General features: G+C 31.0%; 1 protein-coding gene across 4 annotated transcripts; it reads right to left on the bottom strand.

Moving 5' to 3' along the window:
• Window positions 1-3350: 3350 nt before the first annotated feature.
• Window positions 3351-16488, bottom strand: LOC132731290 (uncharacterized). 4 transcript variants are annotated; one of them, XM_060717455.1, is made up of 3 exons: window positions 16353-16488; window positions 8225-9297; window positions 3351-6740 (listed from the first exon to the last, which is right to left on the bottom strand). In XM_060717455.1, the coding sequence occupies exons 2-3, from the start codon at window positions 9273-9275 to the stop codon at window positions 5362-5364; spliced, it is 2430 nt and encodes an 809-aa protein (XP_060573438.1). In that variant the 5' UTR covers window positions 9276-9297; window positions 16353-16488; the 3' UTR covers window positions 3351-5361. The 4 variants fall into 4 exon arrangements, with proteins under 4 accessions (XP_060573438.1, XP_060573430.1, XP_060573445.1 ...); XM_060717447.1 differs by lacking the exon at window positions 16353-16488 and adding an exon at window positions 11458-11598; XM_060717462.1 differs by lacking the exon at window positions 16353-16488 and adding an exon at window positions 11335-11468.
• Window positions 16489-16929: the final 441 nt, after the last annotated feature.

Here is a 16929-nt window from a genome sequence, read left to right as displayed (position 1 = left end):
CTTGTCCTTACAGTCATACATGCTATAACGTCCCGGACGTCTGGGATAGGCCCGAAAATAAGGTATCTGTCCTGGAGTTGATTTATATCCCGGTTGCAGGTTGTGGGGCTTCCTTGGCAATATGGACAATTGATTTTGCCGGCCCTCCAGGGGCATAAATAATACGTCAAATTTTATTACATAAGCATGCTATAAATCATGTATTAAGTGATCACAATTTACAGATAATTGTGCTCGCAAGTCATATTGAGTTACAATGTATAAGACTTGCAATAAATGAAACACTGATTCCTTTTATGTAACCCTTAGATTAACCCATAATCTGCTGGTGGAAACCTGTACTGTTTACTCTTCAGTCACTTTATAATTTTTAATTTTCGCTAACTAGATGAATGGTTTTTGTTGAGATTGAAAGTTGGACAAAGCAATTTAAGATATTAATTGAGCATTGCAAAGTTTAACTAAAGAAATTACGGAAATTTTTTACGTAGATTTAAAACAAACACTTGACATTTTTACATCCTCTGTAAATAGTATTTTTAATGATCTAGTTCAAAGATATATTATTTTTATACGATGTTTTATAAAATGGAAATAAATACGTGACTTCCATTTAAATATACCAATTTAACTACAATTATGTGGTATATTGTTAGCAATTTTCCAATTACACATTTTTGTTTCCTTTCTTAGAAGTCCTTGGACAAAAAAAATGACATGGAGTCAATGGTAAGTTGATAATTAGATTAGGATTTCAATGAAGTCCTCAATTGACATGCTGACATGGTGTCAGCGTACAAAAGTACATAATTAAGATATAATCTCCGTCAAAACCTCGAGATCTTCCGTACTAAGTATATAATTAGACAAATTATTGGAATTAAAGCCAAATATAGTATTTTACAAACTGAATAGTGTGAAGAAAAATGTAATGAAATTGCATTTGATAATTCATGAATTGAAATAAAATGTCTCGAATTTCAAGACGCCCATTTTAAAAAAAAAGAAAAGAAAAGATATACAAAAGTATTTACAGGCATTCATAAAGTATTCATGGGTGAAAGTTGGAAATTTTAAAAATCATTGAGCAGTTTTTCTATAGTTTTACATAGAAAATAGAAGGCTTTCAGGAGACTGAAAATCCTAAACTTCAGGAATAACCTCGAAAACTTTCACCCATGAGTATTAAAAATTCTATCATAATTTTCTGATGACAGTCAAAACTACTCGTAGAAGACTGAAGTAAATTATTTCAAAACCTTTCCTTGTGTATTACTCTTAAATCTTTCTTATACATGTATTTTCATAATTTAAAGAAACTAGTGTGTCAAATATTGCTATAGAAAATGAAATATGTTTATTTCAAATCATTTGTATTTCTGTTGGAAAAAAGATATAATACAGATGAATCTTAACAGAATCTAGGTGTTAAGGACTGAAGCTTGCATATATCTATGTGTGACTAACGTTTAATCAAACCAAGCTTGCAACATTTTCAGTTTTACCATGATGGACATTTTTTAAAGTTTCTATTTTTTTTTCTCTCTATTTTGTTCAGACAAGATAATGGAAAAAAGAACCATAATTCAAAAATGTCTTTAATATTTACTCTATTAAACTTACATAATAAACATGGTTACAAAAACATAAGTATCATAATTATATATTTCAGTACTGTCTATGAATTGAATTGCCACTAGTTTGCATAAATTATGTAAGTTACTGCTTATTTTTCTTTCCTTTCTTAACATTAATATGGTGTGTGTTTTGTGGGCTATTATAATGAAACAGTTCAGTCCATGTAACTGGAATAGCCCTAAGAATGTTTGAAAAGTGTAAAAATGTTTCTTTTCACATTTATTTGCAAACATGGACAGTTACACTACTTTGTCAGATATGATAAGCCCCGCCTCCTATGTATAATGCATGCTCTGCCTCTCTGATACTTGTAGTTAGTTCTTATAATACACTTGTACAGTAAACATTAAAAGCTAGAATTCTGTGTAAAAACAAACAATATCTTTAATGGTCTGGTTCTATTTAGAACACTACAGTTAGTTTTTCAAACTTTTTGCTATTAGGCTTTGGGACCTCAGTGGAGCTTCTGTGTTTATATGAAGATTTGTCATATGATTTTAATAGTAAAATACTGATTACCCTGCATGATCACAGTCGTTTCATATTAAAAATACATGTATATGAATGATTAAATAAGTACTACATATAATAACAACATAATTTTTGCAAGATTCTTTATTCATACCATATCATGTTTTATTCTCTGAAATCATTTCCATTAAAATATCTACAACATATGTAAAGTATATGCCTAATATAGGCTGCATTTTAAGGCAATAAACTTCATTAAAACATATCAAATTCAGTGTTTCACTGCTTCCTTGATTTATGAAATGATACATAAATGTGGCTGTAACAAAATAATACACGAACATGTCTTTAGGTAACATGTATTTGTTTTGTTTTGACTTCAATATTTTAACAGTAACGTTTTTTGTCATATCTTAGTGGCTGGTGAACTAACCGCCCTACCTGGATAACTAACCAGTAATTTGCAGTTCTTTCAGGAGTGACCACACACTATTCAAACATGATTTCTGAATCAGTTGTGAGAGACAAAAGACCAGTAGACTATTTCTGGGATATCATTTGTCACAGAGAAATTTTACCTCACCCCGAGGACAGAACAGTGACCCAGTTATTCAATTTTTTGACACATGGCCCGGTGTTAACAATTGTGAGCTTATATCACCTCAGTTGCAAGACAATGGTTATATTGCAAACAACCATTTGGCCATATAACATGTATAAGAAAAATCTATTCATATTAAATTCATAATACTGCAAAATCTTTTTCTTTGATTCAAAACTGAGGACAGTTCATAAATCTGTCCAATGAAAATCATTGTTACAAACATGCAGTATTATATCACCCCTTTTCCAGATTTTTAAAAATATGACTGTACCATAAACGTAGGACTATGCCTTCAGATAGTAGTAACATTGTAAGTGTTTATTATTTCACTACAATGATATTAAGAAGATAATGACCTTTATAGGTCACCTGAGGCACTGATTGAGTTATAAAACACTTAAATAATAATATAAACAGAGGGATATTGTGATGAAATAAAAATATTGTTTTATCACTATTAAAGACAAGTCTGCTTAGTTTTTATTGACACATAATGGTTTAGGAAGCTATGATGTTTGAAACAAAAGTTGATGGAGCACAAAGCGCTAAGGACAAAGGACACAACTCGGTCACGATATCTCACCATCAGAATTTTGTGGTCAGTTGAGCTAAAAATTCAAAGTAATAAAGCAAGCTCTTGCCATTGAAAATTTATTATTCCTACTAAACAAATTACAATTTAAACAAATATGCTCAGATTACACTGTTATTTTAGTGATTCTAACATGCCTGTGTTTCTTAACAATAAGACTGAAATTTTTGCAACAATTTGCAGGCACAACGTTTTAAGATATATATACAAGTATGATTTATTAATTAATATATATAAATATAATAAAAGATTAACATTGTTGATCAGGATCTATAAATCACTAATCCTAAACTAGACCAGGTTCAAACCTTTATCTTGAATTGCAATATTCATGACTATCAAGTTATTTTTATATAGTATTTCTGAAAAGATCACAGAGTTATAGTCCCTGCTAAAATGCCAACATTGAAAAATTGCAATACATGTATAGTGAAGGATAGAATTGTGGAAACAAAACCTCTGAGAAAACCAAATTTAAAATAAAATAAATAAAAACAATAAGCTCAAAGCCAATTGTAAAGCCTTTTCAGTAAAATTGCACTCAAAACAAAATGATGTGACAGTGCTTAAAGTTGTATGTATAACATAATAGTAAACAATACTAGGTCTTGTCCAATGTAGGTTTTACAGCTTTGAACTAGTCCTATAAAAATCAGTATTGTCCTTGACAATGTATATCTACCACAATAGTATAAGTCTTCTATTTCAATTAAAATGGTATCATTTTGCATAATATATATATACATGTATATTATGTACATTTAATGATGGTTATTATACTTTTAAAGGAACTCCACTGAGGTCCTAAAGCTATAAAACATAAAACTTGAATTTCCTACATAGATGTAGGTTGGGTCACTAAAAATAGAAATAATTATGCAAAAGATAATAAACAAACATACTTGGAGTAAATTGAAAATTGTATATTGCGCTGTTCTTCGGTCATTTTACACAATAAGAATATTTTTTCTCAAAAAATGGATTGAGCGAACAATCAGTCATATGCACACAAGTAATTGGTCTAGATCGGCATCAATTTGAGCATTAATCTCGAAAAATTATTTCTAGTCCCGTCATTTTTATTAAAGCTCAGCGAAGTCCCTTTAATATACACAATATATTTGTTTAACAATCCCTTGTAAAACCAACACCTGAGTTTAAATATCATACTAGTACATGTTCAATACTTCCTGAATAAATACTTAAGTTATAAAAACTTTTCATAGTTAACATTTATTTTATACATCCTTCCTTTAACACGAGTGGTTCTTACAACTGCAGTTAATTAATGTACCTCGTATCATAAATATGGTATCATTACTCAAATTCCCCTCCTGTCTTAAAAAATTTCCCAAACATATCAACCCCTACCTTTCCTAATTTTGGTTATGTTACAATGTTTTAACACAAGCATAATTGTAAAACACACAATCAAATCTATAGGCAGATGGCCATGTAAAAAAACAAAATAATTTAACACTCTTTTCAGTAAAAGGCACAAAGCATCACACTAAATTACATTAATAGTATTGATTTGAATTAAATATAAATTTTAAAATTTCAATCTTTCTGAAATACTGATTAGACAAAGAATTTTGGACAAACACTTAAAATCACTTTCCACAAATATAACACAAAATTTTCTTTTCACAAATCTTGTAACACAAATAAAATCCATGTTTATGTACAAGATACATTTCATATAATATGAACAATATTTAAAGTTTCCTTAACATGTTAACACTGCTTTTACATCTAATGTCAGGCGACATATCTGGGACATTGAATATTTTCACTAATTAAATGACCTTGTCTGCAATTGGTCAATTTTTTTTCAAGAGATCATTACTAGACTCGTAAATAATTATTATAATAATGCAAAACTTTTATAAAATAGTCAATAAATTGTATTTTATGGTAAAACAGTTTTGCCTAGAATTAGTTAATTATTTAAATTGCTAGCAAAGAAAATCAACATCAAGTTATATAATAAATTATGTTAAATGAACTAAAAGATATTAAACTAATAAGAAAATCATTCAACAAAAAGCTTGAACTATTGCAACATTTCAAATCTTCCTAAATGAGGATCCTCCCCGAAGTGTGCGAGGACGTGCTGCTCGTAAGATTCCTGCGGTATTGTTACAGGGAACACGGCTTCACACATAGGGCAAGTTCTATCTTCCTCTTGATGTTTCCCGCTAGCTGCTGGCTGGAGAGTCGCAGGCGATTCATCATTATTATCAAAACATTCAACTACGTGCATCTGAAACTGGTCTAAGGTCAAACGCGAACATTCCTCGTTACAAACTGGGCATATTTTAACTGCCGCCACATTAGTGTCACCTGTTTCCTCTTGTACTGGGTTGGTAATAATGTTAAAGCCACGCTCATTGGCTGTCGTAAACACAGTATCTTCATGCTCCTCTATTGGACGTTTCGTTTCAGTTTGTGCATTTGCGTTATAAATATTTTCATAATCAGGTCCAATATCATAATGTTCTCTATAGTCATTCTGATAAGCGTGCTCACTTGCATATAGTATATTTTGTCTAACTGCGGAGGTTTCCCCTTGTACAAACTCATTTTGCCTATTACTAGTTGTTTGGGGTATTTCAAGGGTTCGCAAGGGGTCAAAGACTGATCGGGTCATTTGATTATTATCTAACCCTGGTCTATTTTTTACTATAATTTCCGACTGAGTCATTCTATCAGGAATTTTCTGTTGTGGTTTCAGTCTTTCATCTAATGGAAATTCTTGACTTTCAAAGTGATTTGCATAACCGGTAGCTGTTAACTTTGTCGAAACTCTTGGTCTGGCTCCGGCTTGAACATAAGCTGTTTCTTGCGAATTTGACTGTAAGAATACTTGATTATTTGAAACACTAGGGGCATTACTTATACAAGGAGATTCCGTGAATCTTGTAGTGTAAGCTTCATGACCATTTCCATTTCTTGGACTAACGGAACTTCTTACATTTTGTTGAGCAAATGTCGGCTGACTGACTGGAACTAAAGATCTTACAAACATGTTATCGGAACCTTTAGATCCTATATTATTATTAAACCTTGAATCATGTACATTTTCACCAGGACTTCTGTTTCTATTAGGACTTGTTGATGACTCGAAAGCTCCGGCTGATTCCATTCGTTTACGGTCCATGTTTGATTCCATGGCAACCATGTGTGCTAATTGTCCAGTAGGTCGTAATTTATCTTCAACTCTAGGACTTGTTTTCGGCCCTTGACTTCTTTGGCTCCTATAGTCTCCCTTATCACTTTGCCGTCTCGACAACTGAGAATGAACAAATTGTGAATTTTGATGTAAATCAGAATGATTCTCATATACGTGTTCCTGATAAGGATTAAAAGAAGACCCTTGAGCTTCTGGTCGAATTGTAGACACATCAAGTGACTTTCCTTGGTGTTTTTTACCTGAAACATTCAAACAAATCTTGTATGTTCAAATGATTATATCATAAAAAGATATAACTCTTACAAAATATTTTACACCTATGAATTCTATATATTTAATATTAATTTTCATGTAAAATTATTTTTTTTTAAAGTTTGTAATCTATATGAGAATATATATGCCATTTTCCTATTAAAATAAGTATCAAACTCAAAACGATATTTTTAATTTAATAATATATTCCTATAATAAATCATTTGAATTGACTTGTCCAAGCTGAATGTAAATCAGCCAACAGTATCGTACACAGTATGGGGCAAGTACAACCAGTAAGCATTATTGAGGGATAGACGACCCATGTGCATTATCAATTTCAATGCTGTATTTAGCCTGCGTATCAAAATATCACCCTTGACCTCGGACAAAAATACTTTGACTTCGGATAAAGCAGATTGGAAGTATTTCAAATATCGTAGATAAAAATCTATATGCATGTGTATGTTAAATTAGTAATCTGTAGAACAAAATATATAAATGCTGAACACTGCATTTCCCTCGATTTACAATTACATTTATTAACATTTTAAGATTCAAGTAAATCTATTTCATAATCAGTTTTTGACTTATATCCCAAATAATTTTAAGTTAAAATGTAATGAAGGGAGATAACTAAAATGGTACAATGACAGAGTTATAGTTCTCAGTCACTGCAATTTTGTTCATTGTTGTCGTTTATCTCTATGTAAACTATCAAGTAAATTTATTTTACATTTCAATCATAATTTTTGTTCAAGGATTGATCTTAAAATCAAAGGAAGCTGTCTGAATTTTAAGGTTAAAGTTATTCTCTTAGGCTAAAATGTTTTTAAAGTATACTCTTGGGAAAACAAAACTGACACATACCTAGGTAAATCAGTTTTAGGTTTTTTTCCTGGCCCATTTTGATGAGTGATATTGATTCATGTTCCCAATGCCCACAAGTATGTGTTTCATTTTCCCCAATTTAAAGCAGAAAATTCCCAATTAAAAGAACCAAAAAGAAAATAAGTCATTTTGTTACATTTAAATGCACTGTGCCATAGAAAATTGTAATATTGCATTCCTAATTGAACAAATTATTGTGCTTATGAAAGAAGTATAAAAAGGTGTTTAATATTTAACAAAATATTTGATTTCTTTGTCTTATTTGATGTATAGAGTATATTCTGTTTTTTCCCAATTTGTATTAATCATATTAAAAGCCTTTGGATCATTTGAAATTGAATTTGGAGGAGTTATAGTGTAGTTCTTACATAATTTCCCCTCGTTCCCAACTATGTATATCCAAATATTCAAGTGAATTTTTCATGCTTTTTTCCAATCTACTTTGTAAAATGAATATTGCAGCAGATTAATAGTCAAGCTGACCACAAACCTTCATTATACGCCCCTGTCAAACTTTGGTTTGAATTTGATATAGGCAAAAAAAGTAAATAAAACAATCCTCTAAATAATTTTAACAAACCTGTGCTTTGTATCTGTATAATAATTTCATGTTGCTCTTCGATTTTTCTTTTAAGTTCTTTAACCTCTTTTTGTTGTACATAAAGAATTTCTAGAGCTCTTTTTAATGTTTCTACATCCCCATCAACATCATCACTATCTTCTTGTTGTCTCTGTTCACTCCTTATATTACATTCTATTTCTAACTGTTTACATTTAGCTTCCAATATACCTTTACTCTCTTCTGATTCTTTTAACTTTCGTTCAAGTTCCCGAAATTGTGAAGCTGAGTAGGACTTTCTTAAGTCATTTTCAAGTTGGGTTAACTTTAATTTTAAATTCTGTACTTCACTTTGACCAGAATACCCAGTTCTTTGCAAGTTATCATACTGTTCTTGCGATGATTCAAGTTTAAGTTTCAAGTTGTGGTTAAGTTCTTGTTCTGACTGCAGGGCATTTTTCATTTGTTCAATTTCTAAAGTCTTTCTGCTGACCTCGATATTCAAATTTTTTAATGCTTCAGACATTTCTTCATTATCTGAGCGGAATTCTTCATTGTTTCTAAGTAATTTTACTATTTTCTCTTCTAACATTTCATTGCTGTTTTTAAGTCTTAAGATTTCTTCATTTCCTTTCTGTACAGCATTTGTGGTAATCAAAAGTTCTCTTTCTAAATGATTAACATGTCCCTGTCTAGCTCTATTTTCAGCCAGGGATTCATCCTCACTGGTTCCCCCTGCTGCGTGAGCAACCTGGGTATCATACATATCCTGATTCTCATATCTCGGCTGGTTCCCCTGAGTTGCATCCATCAGAGCTTTTTTCATTGACTGATTCTCCCTTACCAATTTCTTATTCTTTTTCACCTCATCATTATGTATTTTCTGTAAGGAAGTAAAAGCTGTTTGAAGAGCATGTATCGGAGCCTGATCAAAGCTTTCGTCAGAATATCTCGCTCGTTTTATGACATCTAATGGGTTTAAACTAGAGTCTAGCTGACTAGTTGTACTATCTTCCCTATTCTCGTCTGGTGACTGTTTCAACAATTCAATATCGTCATTATAACTGTCCATAGCAATATAAATAATCCATTACCTGAAAGGTATAACAATAAATATTTAATTGTTATATGATAATATCAAATATCTAAATGATCTTAGTATCAAGTTAATAGTTAGTCACTGGAAATATTCTTAAATGATGCAGAGTAGGAGCAGACTTTTCTAAAAATTCTAAAAGCTCTAAGCCATTTTTAGTCTTAAAAATTTATGTTGATGTGCAATCTTTGCAAAATGTCTTAAAGCAGCCTTTGTTAGATATATTATTTTTTGAGAAACCATTCCATATAATTGTCAACTCAAAAGAATTAAGGTGCAAAATTAAATTTGCCATCAATAACATATGTAAACAATAAGAAAACCCCTCAATATCTCTAATCTTCTATACTGTTCTCTATATGTAAATAAGTCAAGTGGATGATTTGTTTCCCGATCTTCTATTTCTAGAAACGAACGTCACTGGCACTCTATAAATAACTCTCTGGACGCTGTTTTGAAGAAGGCCAAAGAATGATATGATGCACTTTTTAAAAATCAAATTGCTGAAACACTAAGTTTGAAACAACACAGAATTGTTTATCAAAAAAAAAAAAAAAAAAAAAAGGTGAATGCCATTTAAACATTTACCATGCACAATCATTTTTTTATCTGCATCCTCATCTTGTATTAGAGGCCTCTTCTAGTTGGGAAGGTTTTTTTTTTTTAATCATAGAGATTAAGATGGGCTAGTGACTGAGGGTTAGATGTCTATAAATTTCTCAAGTAAGAGGTATAAAAAGGTTTAAGACCTACTTTGGTCATGAGGCCAAGAAAACAAAAGTTTTGCTTCTGGTCTCTAACAAGACAACAGATGGTAGATATTTCTTTTTAAATATGTTTATTTTAAACATGAAACAAGAGTAGGTAAGAAATCCCAAAACAGAATTATTCGGACCCAATCTGACAGTAATTCTCTAGTAGATACTTGTTATTGTTTGGCAATATTGACCAGAGAGTCATTAATTTCCAAGTGGTTTTTGTTAGTTCCTGTAATTTAATTATAAAATTACACACATTAATAAGTAATGTTTTAGGCTAAAACATTGTGGTCAAATTCAGCAGAATAAAATAAAGAATTATTAAAGTAAATATAAAAAAATATTTTGATTCGAACCTAAGTCCTTAACGTTCAATTAAAACTTAAAACATCGTGTGTCTAGTAAGTCAATTATTAAACAGTTATTGGTAATTTTAAAATAAACATATAGATCTACCGTTGTTTATTTGAATTTCACAAGTGTTTAAACTTATCATAATAACAGTCTTAGTAACCTAAAATTCAATCCTTTACATTTGTAATTTGTATACCCGGTACAGTATACAACTGTATTATGCACATAAAAAGTTCTTTCAACATACTTATTTATAAATGATTAAATCATCTTAAATAAACCACCATGTGATCATCACTCGGCCTATCTACAAGGGTGGTCTTATCATGCATGTATTTGCTTAAACACGCCTGGTGACTGGCTAAAATGTGTAAGTGGGATTCCAAGGTTTAGAGAAATTAATGCTTTTTAGATTAAATTTATTTATTTAACAGGGCTTCCATTAATGGAAGTTTGGGAGTCATTTACTCCCTGATTTTGGCTTGTGACTTCCAAAATCTAATACTTTTCCTTCTTTACCTATATAGTGTGACTTCCAATATCAGAGATTTTGTGTATATAAGTAAATTAGTCATAATTATCATTAATTAAACTATGGATAGTGAGCCATATCTGCCCAGTAAGTCATCAATATAATACTTATAATTTATGATATCAATAATGTGTCAGTATAGCCTGGTCCCTAGTACAGCATTAAATATTTAGAGGTGTGTCCGTCAATGTCAACAACTGCTAAATATAGACTTCAAATCGTATTACATAAAGTTATATACATGTACAAAAACAAATACTTTTGGGGATGAAGCTCTTATTTATACACAAGTCTTGTATAAAAGTGACTTGGGACTAAAAATGATCATACTCTGTTAAATAAACAGATAAACACTGATAAATGAAATGATAACTCATGCCTCCAAATTTACCTGTGGCTGTGTTTTTTCAATATTTTACCGAAAGAATGATTTTCTGGCATAAAGACTTAAAATAAATAACGATATGAATTATAATTTTTGAAATTCACACGTGTACAATATGTAATTGTTTACCAAAAAGCCCTTTTATATGGGGTTAAGCGAACTATCCGAAAAATGGAAATCCCACATCTTTTTTCTGGTTACCGTTTTTACACTTAATTTTCCTTGTAAATTGATGCAAACCGGAAACCAGTCAAATATAAAGGAAAAACACGGGTATTCCCCACTTTTTAGCTATGCTCCGTTGACAACGTAACGTTCCGTACAAGAAAGAACCACCGCATGCTGTACCATGAAGACACTTGTGGTAAATGTTTATTCTTTACATTTATCATACGTTCAGTGTTCATTTACATTATCATAATTGATAAAGTGCATTTCGAAATAAACCGCATTAACTAAAAATCATCCACTTGACTTTAGTAGTCTTTAGCTTTTTTATATGTTAATTAGAAGATAATTTGTACATTATATTGTTTTAAAGAATGATTTTTCAATGATTGTGTGCTATGTATGACTATAGTGCAATCGATTAAATGTAACTGAAACCCTTATAGGCATACACAAAACCAGGAACGTATATTATGCTCGTATGTTTATTATAATAATATCACTGACTTTTATTGACTTGTGAATGAATTAAAGTCCGTGAAAATATACACTCGACAAAACTCTTGGAAGATTTATTGTCTCTCTCAAGTTCAATATATAAAATAGCTAAAATTAGGTCAGTCGATGTAGTCTTAAATTTATAGTCTATATTTTTAATTCCATTGCAATTACTGATACATCATAAAGAACCAGGGTCTTTCAAATTTTTATTTCTATTTGAAAGACCTTGAAATAACATTGAATTGATTGAGAAAAAAAATATTTATTTCATAATTCCTACACGCTTTAATGGAATTAATACAAGTGTTGCTTAACATGTATTGAGACACATTCAATTTCATAATGTATTTTTGAAAAATCTATATTGTACAAAATCTACTTTAAAAAAGTAAGAAGTAATTTCTTATTTCACGGCTACACACGGACACGTGCACATACGTACGTATATCTATGTTTATTTAATTTTACCCATGAAATATGGTGCTATATCAGTCAAATATATTTCATATTTTTTGAAAATAAATATGAAATATAAATATGAAAGTGGGCGGAGTCAAAACTCATATTTATTTTAAGGGACTTCTTTCGCCATTTTGTTTGAAAAATCTGATAAATACAAACAACTTTTTGTTGAATTTCGTTTTGAAAACCATCTAGAATGATAGAAAATGGTCTAACTAAGAAAATTAATCCGAACACCAATATCTTTAATTCAGTCATTAACGCTGTACAGACGTTTTTAGAGTTGTTTACGTGACGTCACAATGTAGCGCTAAATATCGCGTGCAAAACAAGACAATAATTATATCACTGCGCGCTGTACAATTGCAGTTACGTAGGAAGCAAGGGTGTTCGTAACCATTTTTCTTTGATAATGAAATTAAATAAAAAGGTTATTTTTTCGTTTTCGTGAAATATGGTATATATTTTCACTCAACATGATAAAATGCCACATATTTTCACTCGCCGTTCCGGCTCGTGAAAATATGTGGCATTTTATCATGTTTCGTGAAAATATATTCCATATTTCACTCAAACGAAAAAATATCCTCTTAATATTTGTAGGGCGACGGATTTATAGCGGAACGTTGATTTTCTTTCTTCTTTCAATTCTAGAGATATAGGGGATCATGCAATTCCATATGATATGCGTGTGTCCCTGCTACCAACTTATAAGAAAACGTTACATTGATAGATATTATTATGAAAGACCATCTATGTGTAAACTTACTCAATTGCTTTCAACCAGTAATGAAAAAATGTTGACTGACTTAGTTTGATTCCTAAATTGTGCTTTAAAAAAGGCATAATTTACTGCAATAAATGTTTAATAAAAATAATGCTCAATTTATTGTCATGTACGCAAAGAACTTCATGTTTAAAGACACTGGTAAATATTCTATACCTTCTTTTGTCATATGTATAACAGTTACTGTTATTTTCAATGTTGTATATATATTATAATATTGTTTGACTTTGGCACAGTAATGTATAATCATGCTATGAATGAGGAGTGGAATGTTCAAGTCTAAAAATAAAATTCATGTTCTATTCTGTTCTTTTAATTGATAGCTCTACAACATGTATTATGTAGTTATTATCGAAATCAATAATTAGTGGTCCATTAGACCAGAAAGAACCAATTATGTGTATTTATGTCATTGTAAAATAGTTTGGGGACCTTTCTGTTGAAATGTGACAGAGTTAAATCGTATACATATACATGCACAGTGCGTTAACTGGAGTGCAGGAATTAGTTACCCGCACTCCAGAGCATGCCCATTGATTGGCTCATTTTTGCTGGGGTTTACAAATTATGACGGCAGAGAAAGAAATATTATATTCAGATGCTTGTTTGTTGGTTCCTTTTTTCTGGGATTTCATATTGTGACAACAGGGAACGTGTTTTTATGTTTGACTATGATACAAAAGAGAAAGAACATCAAAAGGCTCGGCAATCTGATTACGCCCCCTCGTACAAATCAGACAGCCTCGTGTTTCGATGCTCTTTCTCATATGGTACTTAAACAGTAATATTGATGATAATATATGCATGCACAGGTATTCTCTATTCTATTAAATAGAACTTTATACACAAGTTTAAACACTACTAAATACATTGATGGATCATGAGATAAAACAAATGTCAATTTTAGCATTAGCATGAGTTTTTATTATCATATGACATGATTCACTTATTATTTTTAAGCTTAAACTGCGTACATAGTACAAAACTCAGTTACCAGATCGAGTGATTGGTGACTGTAGATAAAGATACATGTAGAATGTTGTACAAAACCCGTTTCATAGCAAATTTATTCTTTTTTAAAATCTTTTTATTATTGTAGCATTGCTTTCTTAATTGTATAGGACACAGTTGTCATATAAACTTTAGAACGAACCACAGATTTTTGCTTGATGGCACAAACTACATATACTGTAGGCTACATGATTACCACGTCTGCAGATTTAACTTCAAAATAATTCCCGTTCCATTTGCAAATATCTTACTTTAGCCGGTGCTAAGCGGGATGTTGTTAAAACAATAGCATGCCGTTCATGAACAGGGCCAATCAAACAGATTCCGACAATTTTCATTTTTTTGTTTACATCCGTTATTGCTTTATAAGATTTACTTTTATAGTAAGAATGTAAATCAATTATAAAAAGGAGTTCAAATTCCAGGGGATAGTAAGTTCTGTGTAAAAACTAGCGAAAACAATATCTGCTGTATACATTGTAATTAGTAAAGCGATTCTTGTCTGTATAATTAATAAAGTAATTCTTGAAAAAAAACTGCCGTTTTTTAACGATCGTTGCACTTTTCAGAGAACGGCAAAACTATATTGACCGCCTTTGTATATTAGCAGTAATTCCATCGGAAACAAGGATAGCTGAAAGCAACTATGCAGCTTCATTTTTTATTTAGAGTTTACGTGTTTAATATTAATTTTAATAAAATCTGGGACTTACTTCATTTTAAGTCTCAGTCTTGTACATTTTATGATAATTATTAATAATTCTATTAGATTTCACTAGCGTTTTGTTGCTTGACAACAAATAAAATGACCGGAAAGGAACCACGTTCTTTAAGAGAATATTTGTTTGACAGATTTGTGAACTATGAAATATTCATGAAAGGTAACAAAAAGAAAATTTCAGTATACTCTAACGTAGAGTTATAACGATAATCAAAGTTCTGGTGGAGTTGGTGAACACCTATTAAATCTATTTTTTGTCATGACTTGTCTAAATAAGTTATTACATTTGTTAAATTTGGTTAGCAAATAAGCTCACCCAGAAGAAACTATAACAGGTATCTAAACAATATGTCTCCATGGATACGCAAGTGCTGCTTATAATGTAAATAACTTTTCAAGTACAGCCGCATTCATTTTTGGATCGGTGCCCTACTGGGCGCAGTGCCGGTGTGACAGTATTATATCGGAGGCTGCGCTATGTGAAAGTCGCCTTAATTGTTGATACATGTCCTTTGTTCTATTGTTTTGGCGTGATAAATATTTGATTTAGCATACTGAATTTCCCTTGTAAAATCGTATCATGAATATCTTCAAATATATTTCAATGACCAGTTTTCGTCTATTTGTACACCAGGGAAGCCCACTCGCTAACCTTGTTATAACTTGAAGTTCAACCCTTTTACTTCTTTTGGTTTATACGTAATTTATTTTAGTTCGATTGTGTAGGAAGCTAAAATTAAGCTTATAGACACACTCACTGTCGTATCCGTTCCTGGGACCAACCAGTACTAAACAATAAGTGAAAGTTTCTTGCTCAAGAAAACAACGCATTGCGAACCCATGCTGCTAGCGATCATTACATTACTAGTCCGACGCTTTAACCACTTGGCCATGCCACCATTGCTACTTTTGGTTTAATGTTATAATAAAATACAGTTATACGTAAATGCTGACATACAAAATGAACACTAAAATATGTTTAAATAAGTCAAATAATTATTTCTAAAATTGGTGCATATTTGGATTGATAAACATGAAAGAAAATACATTGCCCAAAGAAAGCACGTTATTGTAATATGAACTTTAAATAAGTATATTTTTGTAAAAGTATTTCCTGAAAAGGATTTCAAAACCAACACCTTTACAACGAAAAATAAAACCTTTAACCTGATGCCTAACTTTGCGTTTGAAAATGTCCATTCAAAGTTTAAGGCATTTCAAAATCAAAATACAAAGAAATGAGCTGCGGACAGTATAGAGTCTGGACGGACAGCACGGTTGTGCAGGCTGCCATAGCTCTATACTGGTGGCAAAGGCTTATCAATTTCCGATTCCAGCAAGTAAAGAATTATTGTATTGTATCATAAAACTTACCTCTTAAAATAAAGACAGTGTACATCCAATTATAAACGTTTTACGGACAATAGTATGAAACGTTCATTTCATGACATTCTTATTCTCCGATATAGAAGAATTTTTTGTTGGATATTTCATCAGCATTTTTGAAAATCAAAACCGAAACTGGAAATAATATTGCTTTTAAAGTTTTTGCTAAATTTAGTGATTACAATGATGTTATCATTAAAGATAGTGACTTATAGCTGATAGCCGAATATAAATCCTATTTCATCTTATGAGCAGTATTTATTTATGTCGTGTAGCGTCCCCGATTTATACTCATTTAAGAAAATAAAGAATATTCAGTTTAAACATGAACACTGGAACACGTTTTCGAAAAAGAGGATTAATTTGGACGGGAAATACATGTTTATATACCGATATATAGACTTTGCATGAAAGGCAGGATTTCGGAGTTTAAAAAAATGTGTGACGAGTATAAACCGTGACAAGGGATGTTATGTCATCATAGCTATAAAATAAATAAATATGTTCTGAATTAATACATTAGATAATGAAAGCGTAATCTTGTTCCTTTATTCGTATTTCATAG

Source organism: Ruditapes philippinarum, unplaced genomic scaffold (genome assembly GCF_026571515.1).
Source record: "Ruditapes philippinarum isolate M1 unplaced genomic scaffold, ASM2657151v2 ctg8897_1_1_1_1, whole genome shotgun sequence".
Classification (NCBI taxonomy): Eukaryota; Metazoa; Mollusca; class Bivalvia; order Venerida; family Veneridae; genus Ruditapes; species Ruditapes philippinarum.
Note: the sequence above shows the minus strand (reverse complement) of the source record. Positions and strands in the feature narration are given on the sequence as shown.